The sequence below is a fragment of the Desmodus rotundus genome, chromosome 1 (genome assembly GCF_022682495.2).
Source record: "Desmodus rotundus isolate HL8 chromosome 1, HLdesRot8A.1, whole genome shotgun sequence".
Lineage (NCBI taxonomy): Eukaryota > Metazoa > Chordata > Mammalia > Chiroptera > Phyllostomidae > Desmodus > Desmodus rotundus.
This window is the reverse complement of record NC_071387.1, coordinates 203,713,492-203,730,576: the sequence shown is the minus strand read 5'-3', so window position 1 is coordinate 203,730,576 and position 17,085 is coordinate 203,713,492. Positions and strand designations below refer to the sequence as shown.

Genomic DNA, 17,085 nt, shown 5'->3' with positions numbered 1-17,085 from the left:
GTCTGTGTGGAGATGTGTGTTTTCATTTCTCCTGGGTAAATACCTGGGTCTGGAATTGCGGAGTCTACGGTGAATATACGTGTAACTTCAGAGGAAACTGTGAACTTGTCCAGTTTGTATTCCTACCAGCAATGGAGTAAAAAGTTTCAGTTGCTCTGTATCCTTGTCAGTGCTTGGTATGGTCATTGTTTTTAATTTGAGTCAATTTAGTGGATGAGTAGTAGTATCTTGGTGGTTTTAATATACATTTCCCTGGTGCTTGATGTGACACTTGTATCTTCTTTTGAGAAGTGCCTGTTCAAATATTTTGCCCAACTTTTAGTTGAGTTATTCTTCAGCTCTAAGATTTTTTTTCTGTATTTGGATAGAAATTCTTTTTGAGATATGTGTATTGTAAATATTTTATCCCTCTCTGTGGCTTGCCTTTTCGTTAATGACACTTTTTGAAGAGCAGAAGTTTTTAATTTTGATGAAGCCTAATTTTTGTATTTTTTTCTTTTATGGTTGTACTTTCTGTAGACTGAGAAATTACTCCAAAATCAGAAATATTTTCTATCTTTCTGCTAGAAGTTTTATAGTTTTAGCTTTTATAGTTGGGTCTGTGATCCATTTCACATTCATTTTATGTATGATAATGAGGTGAAGGTTGAGGTTTTGTTCTTATGTCCAGTTATTCGAGCACTATCCATTGATAAGCTGTCCTTTCCTGTTGAAATACCTTGGCATCTTTGTTGAAAATCAATTCACCATGTCCTGAAGGTTTCTCTGAGCTCTGTGTTCTGTTACGGGTCTATATGTCCACTCTTAATGCCAATAACAAACTGTCTTGATTACTAGCTTAAAAATCGTTTTAAAAATCAATTTTTTAAAAGTGATTTTTCCAATTTTGTCCTTCCCTCTGTGCTCCTTGAGAACCAAAAAACTTTGGTTTTCTCCTTTGAGAAAACCAAAAAACTTGATTTGCTTTTCTAGTCTCTTTGCCTTTCCATACACATTTTAGAATCAACTTGTTTCTATTTGCATGCAAGTCTGCCTGGATTTTGATTGGAATTATGTTGACGCTATAAATCAGTTCAGGAAGAATTGCCATCTTAACAATGTTGTGTCTTTGAATCCGTGATCGTGCCATAACTGTCATTGTTTTAGGTCTGACTTCATGTTTTTTAGTTAATCTGTGGGTAGGTCTTGCCTGTATTAAGTTTATTTCTAAATATTTCATGCCTCTGATGCTATTACAGGGAGTGGTTTTAAAATCTCCTTTTCCAATTTGATACCATTTCATAGAAATTCAATTGATTTTTGTATACTGATTTTGTAGCCTATGAGGGTCAAATGTTCTCTCCTGTTACAAGTCTCTCTTTGTCTGGTTCCATTTCTGACGTACCTTGAGAGCAGTCACGAGGTGATAACTTGTAGCATCCTAGGCTTGGGTTTGGTGGTCGGGGGAGTGGTGGAAGGGAGAAAACTTCCCGGCTCATTTTGTTTTGAAATTAGTACAAGTAATTTAGGGAAAATGAATATTTCGCATTAAGGTTTATGGCCCAAGGCATAGCTATTAGTAAGCACAAATTTGCCTTGCTTGTTCCATGCTTTTTCTATTTGTGGCTCCAGTAAGAAACTTGTGTAGAGAGGTGGCTGTGTTTGAGAAAGGACTCATGCATTCCATGGTCTTAATGGTCAAAGTAGCAGAACATATTTTCTAAACTACTTGACCTGGTTGTTTAGATTGTCTTAAAGATTATGAGATGGTGTTAGAATTACTTGTCTGCTACATATCCTGTTGGAGCAAGGTAAGATTTCATACCAGTCACTATTAACTTTGAAGCTCTATATGGTCTTGAACAAGGTTCCCACAAAAAACCACCTCTGTGTAATGCAGCTGGTAAGCCTTATAAATAAATGTGGAATAAAGAATAAATGTGGATGGCAAATAATATCGGTGTTTTTTTTCTCTGGCTATTCTTTTAAGAATAAGCCAGACCTTCCTTGGCTCAGTAGCTTAGTTGGTTGGAGTGTTGTCTCGATACACCAAGGCTGTGGGTTCTATCCCCAGTCAAGGCACATGCAAAAGAATCAGCCAATGAATGCATAGATAAGTAGAACAACAAATTGATGTTCCTTTCTCTCTCTCTAAAAAAATCAGTAAAAAAATTTAAAAACAGATGTTCTCCAAACTCTTTAAAAAAAAGAAAAAGCAAATCCAGACCCAACAATAAAGACATTGTATGGACTGAACTGTGTCCTGCCCCCATGCACATGGTGAATATCTAATTCCCATTGTGACTCTTTGGAGATAGGGCCTTTAAGGAGATAATTAAGGTTAAATGACAAGGGTAAATTATCCTTAAATTATCAAGGATGTTCTAGGTCATGCTACAATAAAGGTGGGCCCAAGCCAATGTGCCTAGTGTCCTTACAAGAAGAGAGACACCAGGGATGCGTGTGCACAGAGAAGGCCGTGTGGTCGTACCGCAAGGAGGTGGCCATTCGCAAACCAGAAAGAGAGCACATACCAAGAATCAGATCTGCCAGCACCTTGGTCTTGGACTTCCAGCTTCCAGAACTGTTAGAAAATTAATTTCTGTTGAAGTTGCCCAGTCTGTGGTATTTTGTTAGGGCAGCCCTAGCAAACTAATACAGACATATAACCCAATTAGAATGATTTGAATAGATGTTTTTCCTGGCCAATAAGCATATGAAAAGATTCCAAGCATCATTAGTTACTAGGGAAATGCAAATCAAAACTACAGTTGACCACTTCATACTGTTAGGATGGCTATAATCAGAAACATGGACAATGACAAGTATTGACGAGGACATGGAGAAACTGGAACCCTTGTATTTTCCTGGCGGGAATGTAAAATGGTGCAGCCACTTGGAAAAAATAGTTTGGTAGGTCCTCAAAAAATTATGTATAGGAACCACATGACCCAGCAATATCCCTCCAGATATATAGAGTTGAAAACGTGTTAGCATAAAACTTGTGTGCTAATGCTGCTATTAGATTAGTTAATAATGGCCGAGAAGTAGAAACAACCCAAATGCCCATCAATGGATGCATGGATAAACAAATGTGGTATGTCCATACAACGAAATATTACTCAGCTATAAAAAAGGAGCGAAGTACTGACTCATGCTACAATGTGGATGAACCTTGGAAACATGCCAAGTGGAAGAAGCCAGAGAGTGAAGGCCACATGGATAATACAGTGCATGATTCTATAGTGTCCAGAATAGGCAAATCCATATAGTGGTTGCCATGAGCTGGGGGCAGAGAATAGGGAGTGAATGCAAGTGGGTTTGTGGTTTGTTTTGGGGACGGTGAATATGCCCTGGAATTAGATAGCAGTGATAACAGTTGCACTCTGTGAGCATATTAAAATAAAGGCAACTTTTAAAATACATGAGTTATGTTGCAGTTAAAAAGAATAAGCCAGAACCAGTGTTCTGGATGGTGAACCTGAAGTCAAGGATGAGTGGCTTTACACCCTGAGATTATACCAGTAATGCTGACTTGTGAATGAGGACTTTGTTTTTGCTCCGTGAACATGGGTGATGAATACACGTATATATTCATTTATGTGTAAGTCTAGGTGTTACCTCAGTGTGTACGTGGTGGGGGGGGGGAGCCCTCTTCCACAAGTACAATATTCTCTGAAAACATTTCTTAGGCATTGGTTGGCATGGTTGATGAACTAGAACTATTTCTATCGGTGAAATAAAACATTTTAGACGTTGGAGCCAGATGCCCCTTTTCTGAGCCATCCCTGCCTTGGCTGAGAACCACTGTGCCATCCGGTCTGTGAAAATGATGGTCTTGTTTTTCTGACATCATCCAAAAGTACATTTGAAAACTTGCTAGTAGCAAACAATGACCTCGCTCCTGGGGATTATTGCTCCTCAGCATCACCTAGGAGCTTTCTAGAAATGTGCACACCCCCTCGCTCCCCCAGACCTACTGAATGAGAAACTGTGTGTTTTCCAAGTCTCCGGTGACTGTCACCTGCTGCAGTGGGAGGACCACTGATGCAGAGAATTTACAAGCAGGAAGGAATACCGTGTCCCCCACCACCCGTACAAATGGGTGATTTTGAGTGTACCTCGCACCTACATCTTGGTTTCTAAATGCCACTCTCCACTAAGTAGATCCAAGGCTTCGTCCTAGTCTTGCAACTTTCCTCTAAATTTGACATTATTTCAAAATAAATTTTTTAAAAATTCAAAGTGAAAGAGATACAGAAGATAACCCGAAACCAACAGAAATCACACCATTCTCCAAAACCAAGGATATGGAGCTCAGATTGAGTGTATTTATTTGTTATAATCTCCAAGATAATTTCAGTTGGTACAACTGCTGCTTTAAACCGTATCACTATCAGGATCAGAATGTAACTACAGCCAGGCAATTCACAAAAAACATTTTTAAGCAACAAAACATGCTTAATGTTTCTTTGAGAGGGTTTCCTTCACATGTGTGCACAGCATCACGGGGCGTGACACAGGACTGTTAAAGGTGACCCCGAGTGCCCACATTCTGCACCCCTTGTCTTTTTATTTTTTCTCTCTTTGATCTCCCCTCGTCTTGTGAGAGTCTGCTAACATCTGTGAAAGGCTAGTTTAACCAGCTCTCTCCCATCTTGCAGTAAAGGTCGTTAGGGTGCATGCAAATCTGTCTTCCTCTGAAGTTTTCATGGATATGCCAGCTCATCTCTTAGGAAAGTAAAATTGTGCACAATTTCAGGGGGGAAAGCAAGCTGCTTAGACGGTTTTATATTGTACAGTTCCACTTTGGGTATCACAGACTTTTAAAAACCTATGTGACATTTAAAAAAGTACCAGTTTGTGGGGACAAAAGTAGAAAATATTGGCCAGCCAGCATGTTAGGTTCTCCAGAAATCAGTTTTCTGGATCAGGACATGTAGTCAGCACTAAACGTTTGTCACTCTGTATTACTTACTATATGTAGCATGGGAACAAACTTGAACATTTTGGACTGCAATTTTCATGTCTTAAATAGTATTTTTCTTTATTCTTTTCACCGTACTCTTTCTTTTAAAAAATCTATACCCCTTTTATAGTGAGTTTCACTGAATTTTCACCACCTTGGCCTGAACTTGTTTATGGGGGGGAAAAAAACCATCTATAACTTCAGCTAGTTACACTGGGAAGAGAGGGGTTACCATAATTTTATTATACCTTGTATTAACAATAAACCTTCTCATAGAGAAGAAAATACTTTAAATACCTTAAATCATATTTACAACAATAAAATTCACATTTCATGCTTTAGTGAGACACGGAAATCATCCCTAAGGTAGTTCTCACAGTTACCGGACTGAAGCCCTTCCACCTGGCCGGCTGCAGCGGGCCAGGTATGAAGCTCCTGATGGTCTGAACACAGCAAGATTCTGCCAGCTTCCTGTCAAGTAGAAAACGAAGGGAAGGTCTCGGCGATCAAGTGGTGACCGAAATCCACCGGGAGAGGTGGCCGCCCATGTGTTTCAGGCCACGGGAGCCGCGTGAATGAGCTCGATTGTTTGCAAAGCGCTCAAAAACCAGACGCTCTTCCATGTGAGTCGCGGGACGAAGATAGCCCTTCTGCGAACAGCGGAACACTTCACTGTGTGTCTGTTGCACAGGATTTTAGAAGCTTCCAGGAACGGCGCGGCGTTGCCTTCCGTGGCCACTATATACACTTTTCCGACAAGTTCAGTGTTTCATTGGGAAACGGGACTTGCAGGGCGCTGCCCTTCGGGCTGGGCCCCGCGCTGCCCGCAACCTCGTCCCGCAGCAGGACGCTCTGCGAGTCCTGCCCCTGCGAGGAGTCCGAGGTCTCCGAGACCCGCAGAGTCCTCAGGGAGGCGGTGTCCGCCTGGGCGGGGGGCAGGCGCGTGCTGGGCACGCCGGGCAGCAGGCTCCCGCCGGCCGCGCCGTTGTCGCTGAGGTCGGGCAGGTAAAGGAGGGTCTGCGACGTGCTGCTGACGTCGCGCAGCTCCCTCGACAGGAAGGAGCGCGAGTGGCCCGACACGGCGGAGGAGGTCCGGCGGCTCTCGGAGCAGTGCTGGCCCGGGAGGTCCCGGCGGGAGCCGCCGATGCGGCAGAAGAGGCACTTGATCTTCTCCATGGCTTTGCCGAGCACGGTCTTCCGCAGGAGGATGTAAATCCAGGGGTCCAGGATGGGGTTCACCGCGGCGATCCGGATGGCCTGCAGATCCGGGTTTTTGCTGATTTCGCGCACTAACTTCGGCTGATACAACTGGTTGACGAACACTCGCACCTGCACAAATGACACGCCCACAGTGAGATTCTGTCGGTGCTCCACTGGGAACAGGTGTGCGTGCAGTGTTGAATTTAGCAATTCAGTTAGGTGACTGCCCTCTTTTCTGGTAACACGTGCCCCCCCCCAAGAAAAAACAGCATGAGCCTCAGATATACCACAAACTGAAATTACACTTATGCTTTGAGTTCGTGTAACTTTTAATATTTTTGTATCTATGTTATGAATCTTTCCTAGATCAAAGACATGTGTATGGGTAACATACGCATAAAGTTCCCCTGAGAAGCATTTTACTAACTTCATTTCTGTGAGTGCTTTTAAGGTTTGGTAATTCTAATGAAGTCATCAATCGACTTCCATTTCCCCTATTCCAGCTGCCATTTATATATTTAAATAAAACTCATTTCGTAAGTCAACTAACCATCTAGTCATCACAGACAGGCCCAGACATTCCCTTATTGTAGTGTCTAGAAAGAATAAGAAAAGAAGCAACATCTGAATTTCCTATCACCCAGAATGACCAGTGAAGTTTAAATTTTTCCTATGAGTCTGTTCCCCAGGCATAATAAACTCTTCCTTTAAAAACCGGTTCCAGTCTTTTCCCTCTGCCTGCACTTCTCATCTGAATTGTTGCATCAGCCACGAAACCAGCTTTCCCAGCTCCGATTGCTCCCCTCCCCAGTCCGTCCTCCAAACTGCTACTGGAAGATGATTTTTAAAGCGCAGATCTGATCATGGGGCTCAGCTGCTTCAGTGGCTCCTGCTGCTTGCGAATCATGGTTTTGCTCAACAACTCAGCTCACTGACTCCATCCTGAAACTCCAATCAGAATCCTGCCTTTGTCCCTGGGATCACGTTTGAGCTGGTAAATGGCCTAGAGCTAAAAGAGCACCCTGGACTCACCAGTAGGGATGACAACTCACTCTAGTGCAGTTTGAGCTATTTAAGTCCAAGGGGCACCTGGGCCAGCCCGCAGACCCCTTGGCCAGGGATGGCTTAACTGAGGCATCTTGGTTTCTTCCTACCATCCCCTATATTGAGGTTCTCTGCTGTGTCTGGACACTGAGAGATTGATCTCCTTCAGGTCCACAGGCCTCTTCTCAGAGGAAACCTAGAAATTTGAGGAACTGATCAAGGCCCCCCACTCTGTTGTCTGCCCGGGTCTCCAGATGACACCCATGTTGCTTGCTCTTCCTGTTCTACCAGGCTGCCCAGCTTTCTGTTTAACAATTTTTTCCTGCTGATGGACTTACTGGTAAAAAGCATGAGGTTTCTATTTTACTCAGATCACATATTGCGTTCCTAAGGATAAAAGAAATGAAGGATTAAATCAGGCCTTGCCTTCTGTGTGTTCATAGCCTCTGGGGAAAAAAACCCATGGCAGGGTTACTTGAACTTGAGACTTGTAGCCTCCAGGGGGCAGTGTCGCTCCACTTGGGACCTTTTGGTCCCACAGAACCTTCCTGAGAACATTTCGCCCAGCCATCTCCAAGACTCTTCAGGACAGAATCTTGGTTAAGTCTGAACTTGGCATTTCTGATATTTTTAACCTTTAGATGTTTTGTTGCTGGTTGCTTCTCCCTCCACTACCTCAGAGAAAACATGGTTACTAATGAAAGGAAGAGAACTTTTGGACAGTTAAAATGGATATAAAAGGAATGAAATTTGTAGCTACTTAAAGGAATGTATTAAAGGCTAGCATTTTATTTTTAAATTTTTAGGACCTTTTTTAGAAAAGCCAGAGTGTTGTAAAGAAATGGATAATGGGCTTTCATAATCCCAGGTGATGATAGGCAAGGAAAGAAGCATTTCTAAGCCTTAGTTTGTCCACAGCAGTGATTAATTTTGAGTACCGTGGAAGGAAATGAAAGAAAGCCCTATTTAACATAATTTACTTATTTATTTTGACAGGATAAAAGGATACAAATTTATTAATATTTTTACATGTACAGTAGTTCCCAAAAAGTAACTAAGAAAAGCTCATATACACTTCTTAATAAAGAAGCGACATTTTGGCTTCCAAGCATGTCAATGTCGGGCAGTAACTAGGGGATGTATGGCAGAACTGGAGGAAGATAAGTTGTTATTACATTATTGTTATTGTAAAGTACGGTCTGCGCATGCTCATCTTGGTGCTGGCTCTGTCTCCTGTGATAAGGTTCACTCTTCTCATCCTGGCCCTGGGGAGGAAGGGGGGGAGGGAGGAAAATTTATGCCACCTTCATGAAGGGAAATTTATGCCCTGCTTTTAGGCAGATAAGGGCAGGAAACTAAGGAAGCCCTATTTTAGAATTCCATAGTGGGCGGGGTGGGGGTGTGGGGGTGGGGAGGGGGAGGGGAAGCGTACAATTAATACAAGGCACCGAGCTTGGTCCCTATTACCGTTTCAGCAGTGGGGAGTTCACAGGGTGGCAAAAAGATGAGTAGAAAAAGCAACACCCCAAATTCAGGTAAAAAAAATTCTCAAAAGTCGGTTAAATTATTTGAGAAGAATCAAGACAATGAGTTAGGCTTTGCAGCATGTTCTTAATGGAGCTTGATTTGATGTACAACAAGAAAAAGACAAAAATGAACATAAGCTCCATGTACTTTGCAACATTTAAGAAAGTAGAGCAGTCTCTGCCTCACTGTAAAGGCTACTTGATATGCTCTTTCCAAAGAGGGACCCCCAGGTTAAGAGGGGACTATCCACAGCAGGGTCCCGTGGGTAGGTGAAGCAAGCACTTCTCTGGCATTCTCGCCCAACAGGCCCTATGTGCTACACAAGGAAACGCGTTCAGGCAGTTTTCAGTGTTGGAAGAGCGTGCTGCTGCTAAAAACGGAACCTCTGAGTCAGGGGGTGGGGAAAACACCACGAAATATTCACCGACTACAAACAACATGTGTAATCTCTTGCAATTTTAAAAGTGAGTCTATTTTCTTAATAGCTTTGGATATTTGCACATGTAGTTTACTGTTCACATTGGCCTACCTCACAATATTCTCACCTTCTTGGGGATGGCTAGAGGTCAGGGTGTAGGAGAAAATATGACAAACTTAACAAAGGATGTGGCGACAGCAAAGTTACGAGGAGGCTGTTTGCTGTAGAGTTAAACGCCCGAACTGCAGAGCCAAACAAACCTCTATTCAGATCCTGGCTCTGCTCCTTGTACTTTATGTAGAAATTAAGAAAGCGCTTAGTAAAATGGCTAACATGTAACGTATCGGTTGGCTGCTGTCCCTCTTTTGCTAACTCATATGTAGCTGCTTGGTTGCTGTGGAATAATATATCAAGAATTTGAAAACCACAGCTCAGAGGTAGCTTTCAAGTACAGTAATGACACGGTATCAAAAATGCATACTTCCTGTTTCAGAACAATCAGTTGGCAGGGAATGTCTAATTGAAAAGGAATGCCGAACTCTTGATGAAACTGAGTTTTAGTAATTGACTGTCCAGGTAGAAATGCTTTTCAATAAGGGACAAGATCCTGGAACTAGATTCCTGCATGTCTGCTGGTTCTGTTCCAAGCACGTCACAGGAGTGACCCGTATGTGGTGAAAAGCGCATCAGAGTAGGACGCACCCACAGCTACCCAGTGAGTTGCACAATAATAGAAGTTCTTCATCTGCAGCTGAGGAAACCGAGGTGTAGAGAGAGGGAAAATACTGACCAGCCCTATTTTCTTCCCACAGCTTTTTTCAATGAGATGCCAGATGTGGAAATACTTTATGTTATTCTGTGGTCTTCGAGGTGCTACGAAGAGGTCTGCAGTGTTAGGTTATGGCTAAAAAGCTGCTTTTAGGAGTTGCTATTTTTTAAAACTCAGCTCAGTGTATTTGAAAAATGGCGCGATCCTTCAGGTTCTGCTGTAGTGGTACCCAAACCTATGGCACTCTTGTACCTAAAGCTGTGAGTTTCATCCTTCTGAAACCCCATCAGGAGGCTAATGACCCCATTTCCACTTTACCCGCAGGACACAAAAGTATCTCCGTGGTTTTCTTCTGCCTGAGGCACCTTTGCTAATCAATGCTGGGGAGGGCTTGACCCAGACAACCAGTTTATGGTAAGCAACCAAAAACACAGGAAGCTCTTTTCCTAAAGACCTAAGTTTCAGGCAGATGATTAATCAAATTGGCCGTTTTACCCCTAACAGAGATGCTTACTGGTTACTTCAGCGTTAGAAGAAAGAAAAGAAAAGAAACAAGTAAACAATGAACACGGCAGTGCTTGCGTGGGGGGAAATGCCTTTCCATATCCTGGAGTGTAACTGTTTAGTTCTGAGGCGGAGATTTGATAATCGTTGCTGTCTTAACACGAGTCCTGGCAAACCAGCGTTCATCAAAGCTACAGCATTTAACACCAGACCTTATGAGGCTGTCTTGCTTGCCTATTTCTAAAGAATACAGTCCCTCTTGTTTATCTTAAGTGTAGACTCTTTCATTTCTTCAGCTTCTCCTGTACTTAAAAAACAAAACCAGAAACTGGTAGGCGAGGTGCACCTTCCCATTACATCTTGTCATGCAATGGTGACAAGACTTACACCTTCTGTTAGTTGATTATGAGTCGCTTTAGAAAATCTTGCAAGTTCAGCACAGTTCCTTAGATCCATAACTAATTTCCCAACTTTTCTCATTTCCAATCCAAGCTCTATGTATGAGACAGACATATTTTGGATAACAAAGTGGTATTTACTTTTTTCCTGAACTCTAGATCAACTGCTAAGAGCCACTGGGGCTTACCGTTCCCTGGTGTCGGAAAGACAAGACCTTGGCTGTTTTGCAGCGGCGGTGTCAAGCTTTCTGAAATTCCGAGTAAACTGTATTAGCTCTACTAGCCTTTCCAAACCTTTAAAATATTCTGAAGGGTTTGATTTTCCTCAAATAGGATGAGCAAATCACCTTGACTTGATAAAGTTAAAGAAAAAAGATGCTTCATCAGTGTTTTTTGAACTGAAGATGGTCGGACTGCTTTAAAAGTCGGAATTCAGAAAGTTTAAGCTTAAATTACAGTATGAATATGAGTAACCTGAAAAAACAAGAAAGTTGTAAGTAGAAGCCAAATAAGACTGTAGTTGTGGATAAGTTTCCCTTTTAATCCTTCCAGTAATTGCTGAACTGTGGGTGGGTGGGTGGGGACTATGCCTATCATTATTGCATGTCGTTAATTTACAATTAAAATAACTCTGAAATGAGATTTTGGTAGCCAAACCTAAAGGCTAAAAACGGAAGCTCTGATCACTTGTATGATTCCATATTACTTACAAAGGCATGTAAAAGCCTCACCCTGTGTTTACTTCTTAGCTGACCCGGTTTCAGATTTCAGGGTAAAATGACTTAATACCTACTACACACCAATGACTTTCTATAGAGTGGACAATATTTGTTACTTAAACGGTGGTGAATTTGTAAACCACAAATACAGCTCCTATACTTTCTTGCCTCCAGCTTCTCCAGTAATTTTAGAGGCTTTGTAAAAATTGGCCCCACACCACCAAGCCAGGTCTGCCCCTTCAGCCCACAAGATGAATTAAGCATTTTGTATCTCTCTAGATGCTGGAAGAAAATAGCTAATCTGTGACTGTGAAGTAATCAACAGCTTCACATGCTTACCTCCAACCAAAATACATTTAAAAAGTGTGTGCGTGTTGCTAAGCTTCCAGCCTAACTCCTCTCTTCTTTACAGCGGAGGTTCTGTAAATAACCACCACTCCCTCTGTCATTTATGGTTCTGTACAAGGTATGGCAGAGGCCAGAGTAGGGAGCTCCAGCAGGGGCTGCATCGTGTCTTTCCAAATCCCACTTTATTCTGAGTTGCTGTTACACACAGTAAAATATATTTATGTGGCTCAAGTGTGACTTAACTCTCTAAATTATATTGGGTCCTAGAGTGGTTTAAAGGCCCCTCTGGCCAATTATATTTAGTTCTGTTTATACAAATCAGCAAGGAGCTACTGTTGCTGCCTCTCAGCCACCTCCAAGTTCCTTCCATTTACAGTCACCTTTATCAGAGATACAATATTTTTATGTTCAACGTCCCTGGACAGAATTAATAAGGGAAAGAAAGGAATAAGAGCCAATCACACTTATTTTCTCTTGCTCAGCATAGGAAAGAGAAGTCACCTCTTTTTGAGTTCATAGCTTAGAATTTCCAGGAATGTAGTGTTTTGAGAGTTGAGAAAACTCCGAAGTAGTTGCTTTTAAGGGAAACTCTAGATAAAGTATTATGTGCCTCTTCCCATTGGCTTCTAGTGCATTCCATTTTACTGACAGGCAAAGTAGAGGAGAACTAGGGAGGTTTTCAACTTCTCTGCTGATAACATTTTAAAAGTTAATGCAGAGACAGTTTTAAAGAAGGTGATGTCCTATATGCCGGGTGCACCCAAACACACCCACCGTCCGAAGGCCTAGGTTAGAAGTGTTCTGGAAGGGAGACAGGGTGTAACACTGTACGCACAGGGTTTGGAGGCAGAGAGGTGCCGGCTGCAGAGTTTGGACCGACAATAAATAAGACCACCATCTCTACCGCACCGTTTCTCTAGAACGGCACCGTACCTCTCACAGTTGTTCAGGGTGCAAATTCAATAGCTCAGGTCCAGCAGCCTGCCTGTAATAGGCCCCCCCGGGGAAACTTTGCTTTCCTGACCCTACGGAGAGTGAAGGAACCTGAGTCCAGGCTGGCCCCTGTGCAGGAAGTGTCACTCACATGTGCACTGAGGTGTCCTCCTAGGTGCAGCACGGGAAAGAGCAGGGAATCCAGCTCCCCAGTGGGCTTCTGCTAGGTTATTTTAAGCAGGTCACTTCCTATGTAAAGTGAAGGAGGTAGACTAGACTAAACACGCATTAGTCTTCTAGTTCTAAAATTCTACAGAATCTGCCCCCAGACCCTACATAAATCAAAATACTCCAAACCCCACCACCCTAAGGAACGGGATACATCAGAGAGACCAGCACCCCTGATGTTTGGGATTCTGCTGTTCACAGTGTGGGTCACGGGGCTAAGTCACACTGTTGATTTCCTCTCCACATCTGATAGAGAGGCGGGGGTTCCCGGAAGGCTCAAGGTCAATGTCAGGCAGCAAGGGATAGGGGCTGTCCCAGGAGAGAAAGGAAATCAGGCTTTCGGGAAGCACCTGCTACAGCATCACGTTAGGGACACGGCAGGTTGGGCCTGCTCTGAAAAGCAGAGTGTGGGGATCCCAGCCCCGACCGGGAGTTGATACCTGGAGACACCTCGCAAAGGAACGAGAGCAAGGGGAGGAGGGGCAGGGGCGGGAGGCGAAGGACGGAGATGGGTGCGGAGATGGGCCGAGCGGGACCTCAGCCCCGGCCACTCACCACGAGCGGGATGGAGCAGATGAGCACCACCAGGGAGGTGGCGATGAGTAAGATGACCATCTGGATCTCCGCGCCCGCGATGCGGCGGAAACTCCGGCGGCGGCGAAAGTCGCTGAGGCGCGGCAGCGCAGGAGAGGCGGAGGCCGGGTGGCCCCGGCTGGTGGTGGAGGCGAAGGCTGCTGCGGCGGTGACAGCGTGGTGCTGGTCGGTGCCCAGCGAGGTGCGGCGCATGAACTGGCGGTGCATGCGGAGCAGCGCTCCGCACACCAGCACGTTGCAGAGCACGGTGGCGAGAATGAGGAAGGAGCTGAAGCCCGCGTACATGTAGGAGAAGGCGGCGTGCGCCGTCACGTTGGTGGTCCAGTCGATGAAGCACCAGGTTTCCGGGTACTGCAGTCGCGAGCTCCCCAGGCCCATGTTGGGCAGCGCGCAGAAGAGCACGTTGGACGCATAGACTGCGAAGAGCGTGAGGCCCGCCAGCCGCTTGTCCACGTAGTGGCTGTAGAAGTAGGCGTGGTTGATGGCCAGGTAGCGCTCGATGCTCATGGCACAGATGATGCTGAGGCCCGACAGGCCGAAAAAGAGCAGGATGAAGGTGCTGTACTCGCACAGAGCCTGGCCGCCGGGCCACTGGCCCTTCATGTACGTGGCGATGGTCACCGGGCTCACCAGCAGCGTGCCCAGCAGGTCGGTGACCGCCAGCCCGCATACCAACGTGTAGAAGGTCGTCTCCTTCTGCTCCTTGCGCGATTTGCACAGCACCACGATGGCCACCAGGTTGCCCACCACCCCGAAGATGAACATCACCGCTGGGATGGTCACCGGGCTGTTCGGGCTGTTCGTGAGCAAGGAGGAAGATGCATTGGCCGCGGGGATGGACATGGTGATGGCCAGCGGTAGGCGGCCTTGAAGTGCGAGGCTGGGTCTGAGGATGGCGGAAGAAAGACAGGCGCGGTGAGCGGGAATACCACCTGCAAAGTGCCACACGCGCGCCCCAGAAACGATCCAGACAAGGGAAACCGCTCGACCCTACTTTGTGAATTGCAGCCACTTGCCAGCTGCGACGATCCAGAGCTTCCAGCCCCGGATAACGTCCTGCCCGCAGCCCCGCTCAACTCGCATTAATATTTATAAGTCGATCCTGCCATTCTCTCCTCCCCCCAACCCAGCTTCACTCCGCTGCCAAGATGAACCAGACCTATCTCCAGGGAAAAGTGGCTCGCTCCAATTCCCGACAGGCTCTGAGTCAATGATACCCTCACTGAAAACAAGTTATGAAAGACAATTTGGGGAGCGCGCTCTCTCCTCCCGGCTCCGCTCGAGGAGCGCCCACCCTCTGCTCTCTGCCCGGGCCCCCCATCCCCATTTCACCTGTGGTGGCCGCGGCGGTGGCAGCCGCTTGAGCGCCCGGCGTCCAGTGTCAGATGTGCCGGACACGCTTCCAAGCTGCTCTCAGTCTCGCCCCGCGTGTCAGGGAGCTTGTCGAGCGTTTGCCTTCTCAGACCCAGGTCTCGGCGGCTGCCGATATTCTGGAACTGGGGTCAGAGTGGCCAGCTTTCAAAAACTCGGGGAAGTGGAAGGGCAGCGGGTATGGGCTGGGGAAGCCTGCTCTTGGTTTCTTTCTTTCTATTTTTCGTTCCTTCAAAGACGATCCAAGTTTCGTGGAGCCCGCTGGTCCAGCCCGTGGGCGGATGGCCTTCAGGTGTGTGGTGGCGCGCGCAGGTGGCACTGAGCCTCGGAGACTCCACCGAGGCTCCGCTCCCGCTGGCTCCTCCGCAGTCCTGGGCAGCGCGGGCGGCTACCGGGGTTGGCGGCTGCCCCTGAGGTTGCTTCTGGATCCCCGGGGGCTGCTTGATGTCCACTGGGCCTGAGGCTCTGATCTGGGACCGCTCATCTTCCTCCTCGCCGGCCGCCGCGTTGCAAGCTCCGCTCTGGCAGTTCCAGCCGCTCTCAGTACAAACTTTTCTCGGGCCTCAAGTTTCCCTGCGGAGGCGGGGACAAGCGGCGCGCGGCCGGGCGCCTATTGGCGCCCATCGGTAGGGGCGGGGCACGCCCTTCCCCGGGCAAAGAGGTAGCAGGGCGGAGCGGGCGGGGCTTGGGGGCTGAGCGGCTGCGGCGGGCGGGCGGGCGGGCGGGGGGGGGGGGGGGGGGGGGGGGGGGGCCGGGCACCCATCCTCCTCTCTCCTCTGAACTTGGCATCCAGGGGGCCACCTCTGAAACCAGCATCCCTAACTCACTGCCCCCTGGCCCCTGTGGGCTATTTCTAGCACTTGTACACGCGGGTCGCAACCTCAGGTTGCTGGGATGGGAGGTCCACTGCGTTAGGAGTCTTCCTGGAGCGGTGGAGGTGTAGATGAGTGCGCGGGAGGGGCCTTAGGTTAGAAGTCGGTGCGCAGGAGGGACCGGGTGGGTGATGGGCAGCTGGGTACCAGATTTGGGCGGGGAAGAACCGAAGGGGTTTGTTGGCAGTTCCCAGGCTGTCGGCCGCGCTCGGTAGGCCAGCCCCAGGCATAAACGGAGAAGGGGCTGCAGCCTCTCCTGGCGCAGATGGCAGAGCCCTGCAGCTGTGGAGAGGTGGCCCGCGAGGACCACGTGGGGGAGTCAGCGCGGGAGGGCGGTCTGTCTAACCGCTGAGATCTTTCTCCTCCTCCCGGGAGCTCTGCCCTGCAGGAGCGGTGAGGCTTAGCGCTGGGCCTCTGCCCTGTTGTATTCGCGTTAGACACTTGCCCCGCGAATCCTTTGAAAGGCCGATGCAGGGTGAGACAGGGATTTGAAACTCAGGAGAGCAAAGGAATTCTCCGGTCATTACCTCCACGACGGACTCTTGGAAAAGCCAATTTGCTTTACCTTCTTTCTTTGAATTATAGTGTGATTTCTTTCAGCGAGGGAACAGTTTTTCTGTATACTCATTATTCAGTTCCCAATCTATTTCCGAAAATCAGAACTGAGAACTTAAAAAAAAAGAAAAGAAAAGAAGATTATGAAAATTTATGGTGTTATTAAAACCATTTCACCATTTTTTAAAACCATAAAGTGAGACAGCATGGGCCTTCACCCAACTTAAATTCCTAGAACAACCTCTGTCCTTGTGCCCTATACACACATTTTAATATATTGTATTTGCTCCCAGGGTAAATAACTCGTTTTCTTTATATAAAAAGCAGGCACTGGCACCTTGAATGTTATTTCATGATTGAACAAACCTAAGAATTTATCTGGTTCTCCTGTTACTCCAAACGGCACAGTAACAAATGAGTAACGTAAACAAAGAGGGTGTTCCAGGTTTCAATGACAGGGCACTAGCTACCCAGACTCACATGGACTTGTGTGAGGCACCATGTGTACAAACTAAAACGGCATCATTCTATTGTTTATTCTCTTTCCTCATGGCTGTCGGGGATTCAGAAACAAAAACACATCTGTTTGGCAATATACAAAGAATGGTGCTGATGGGTCCGTTTCTAGAGGTCTCTCTTCACCACCACTATGCCCGT

At 46.4% G+C, this 17,085-nt stretch overlaps 1 protein-coding gene across 1 annotated transcript; it reads right to left on the bottom strand.

Annotated features, from left to right (window-relative positions):
* Window positions 1-4,290: 4,290 nt before the first annotated feature.
* PTGER4 (prostaglandin E receptor 4) lies at window positions 4,291-15,551 on the bottom strand. The gene is made up of 3 exons (XM_045186381.2): window positions 14,963-15,551; window positions 13,592-14,516; window positions 4,291-6,277 (listed from the first exon to the last, which is right to left on the bottom strand). The coding sequence occupies exons 2-3, from the start codon at window positions 14,471-14,473 to the stop codon at window positions 5,687-5,689; spliced, it is 1,473 nt and encodes a 490-aa protein (XP_045042316.2). The 5' UTR covers window positions 14,474-14,516; window positions 14,963-15,551; the 3' UTR covers window positions 4,291-5,686.
* Window positions 15,552-17,085: the final 1,534 nt, after the last annotated feature.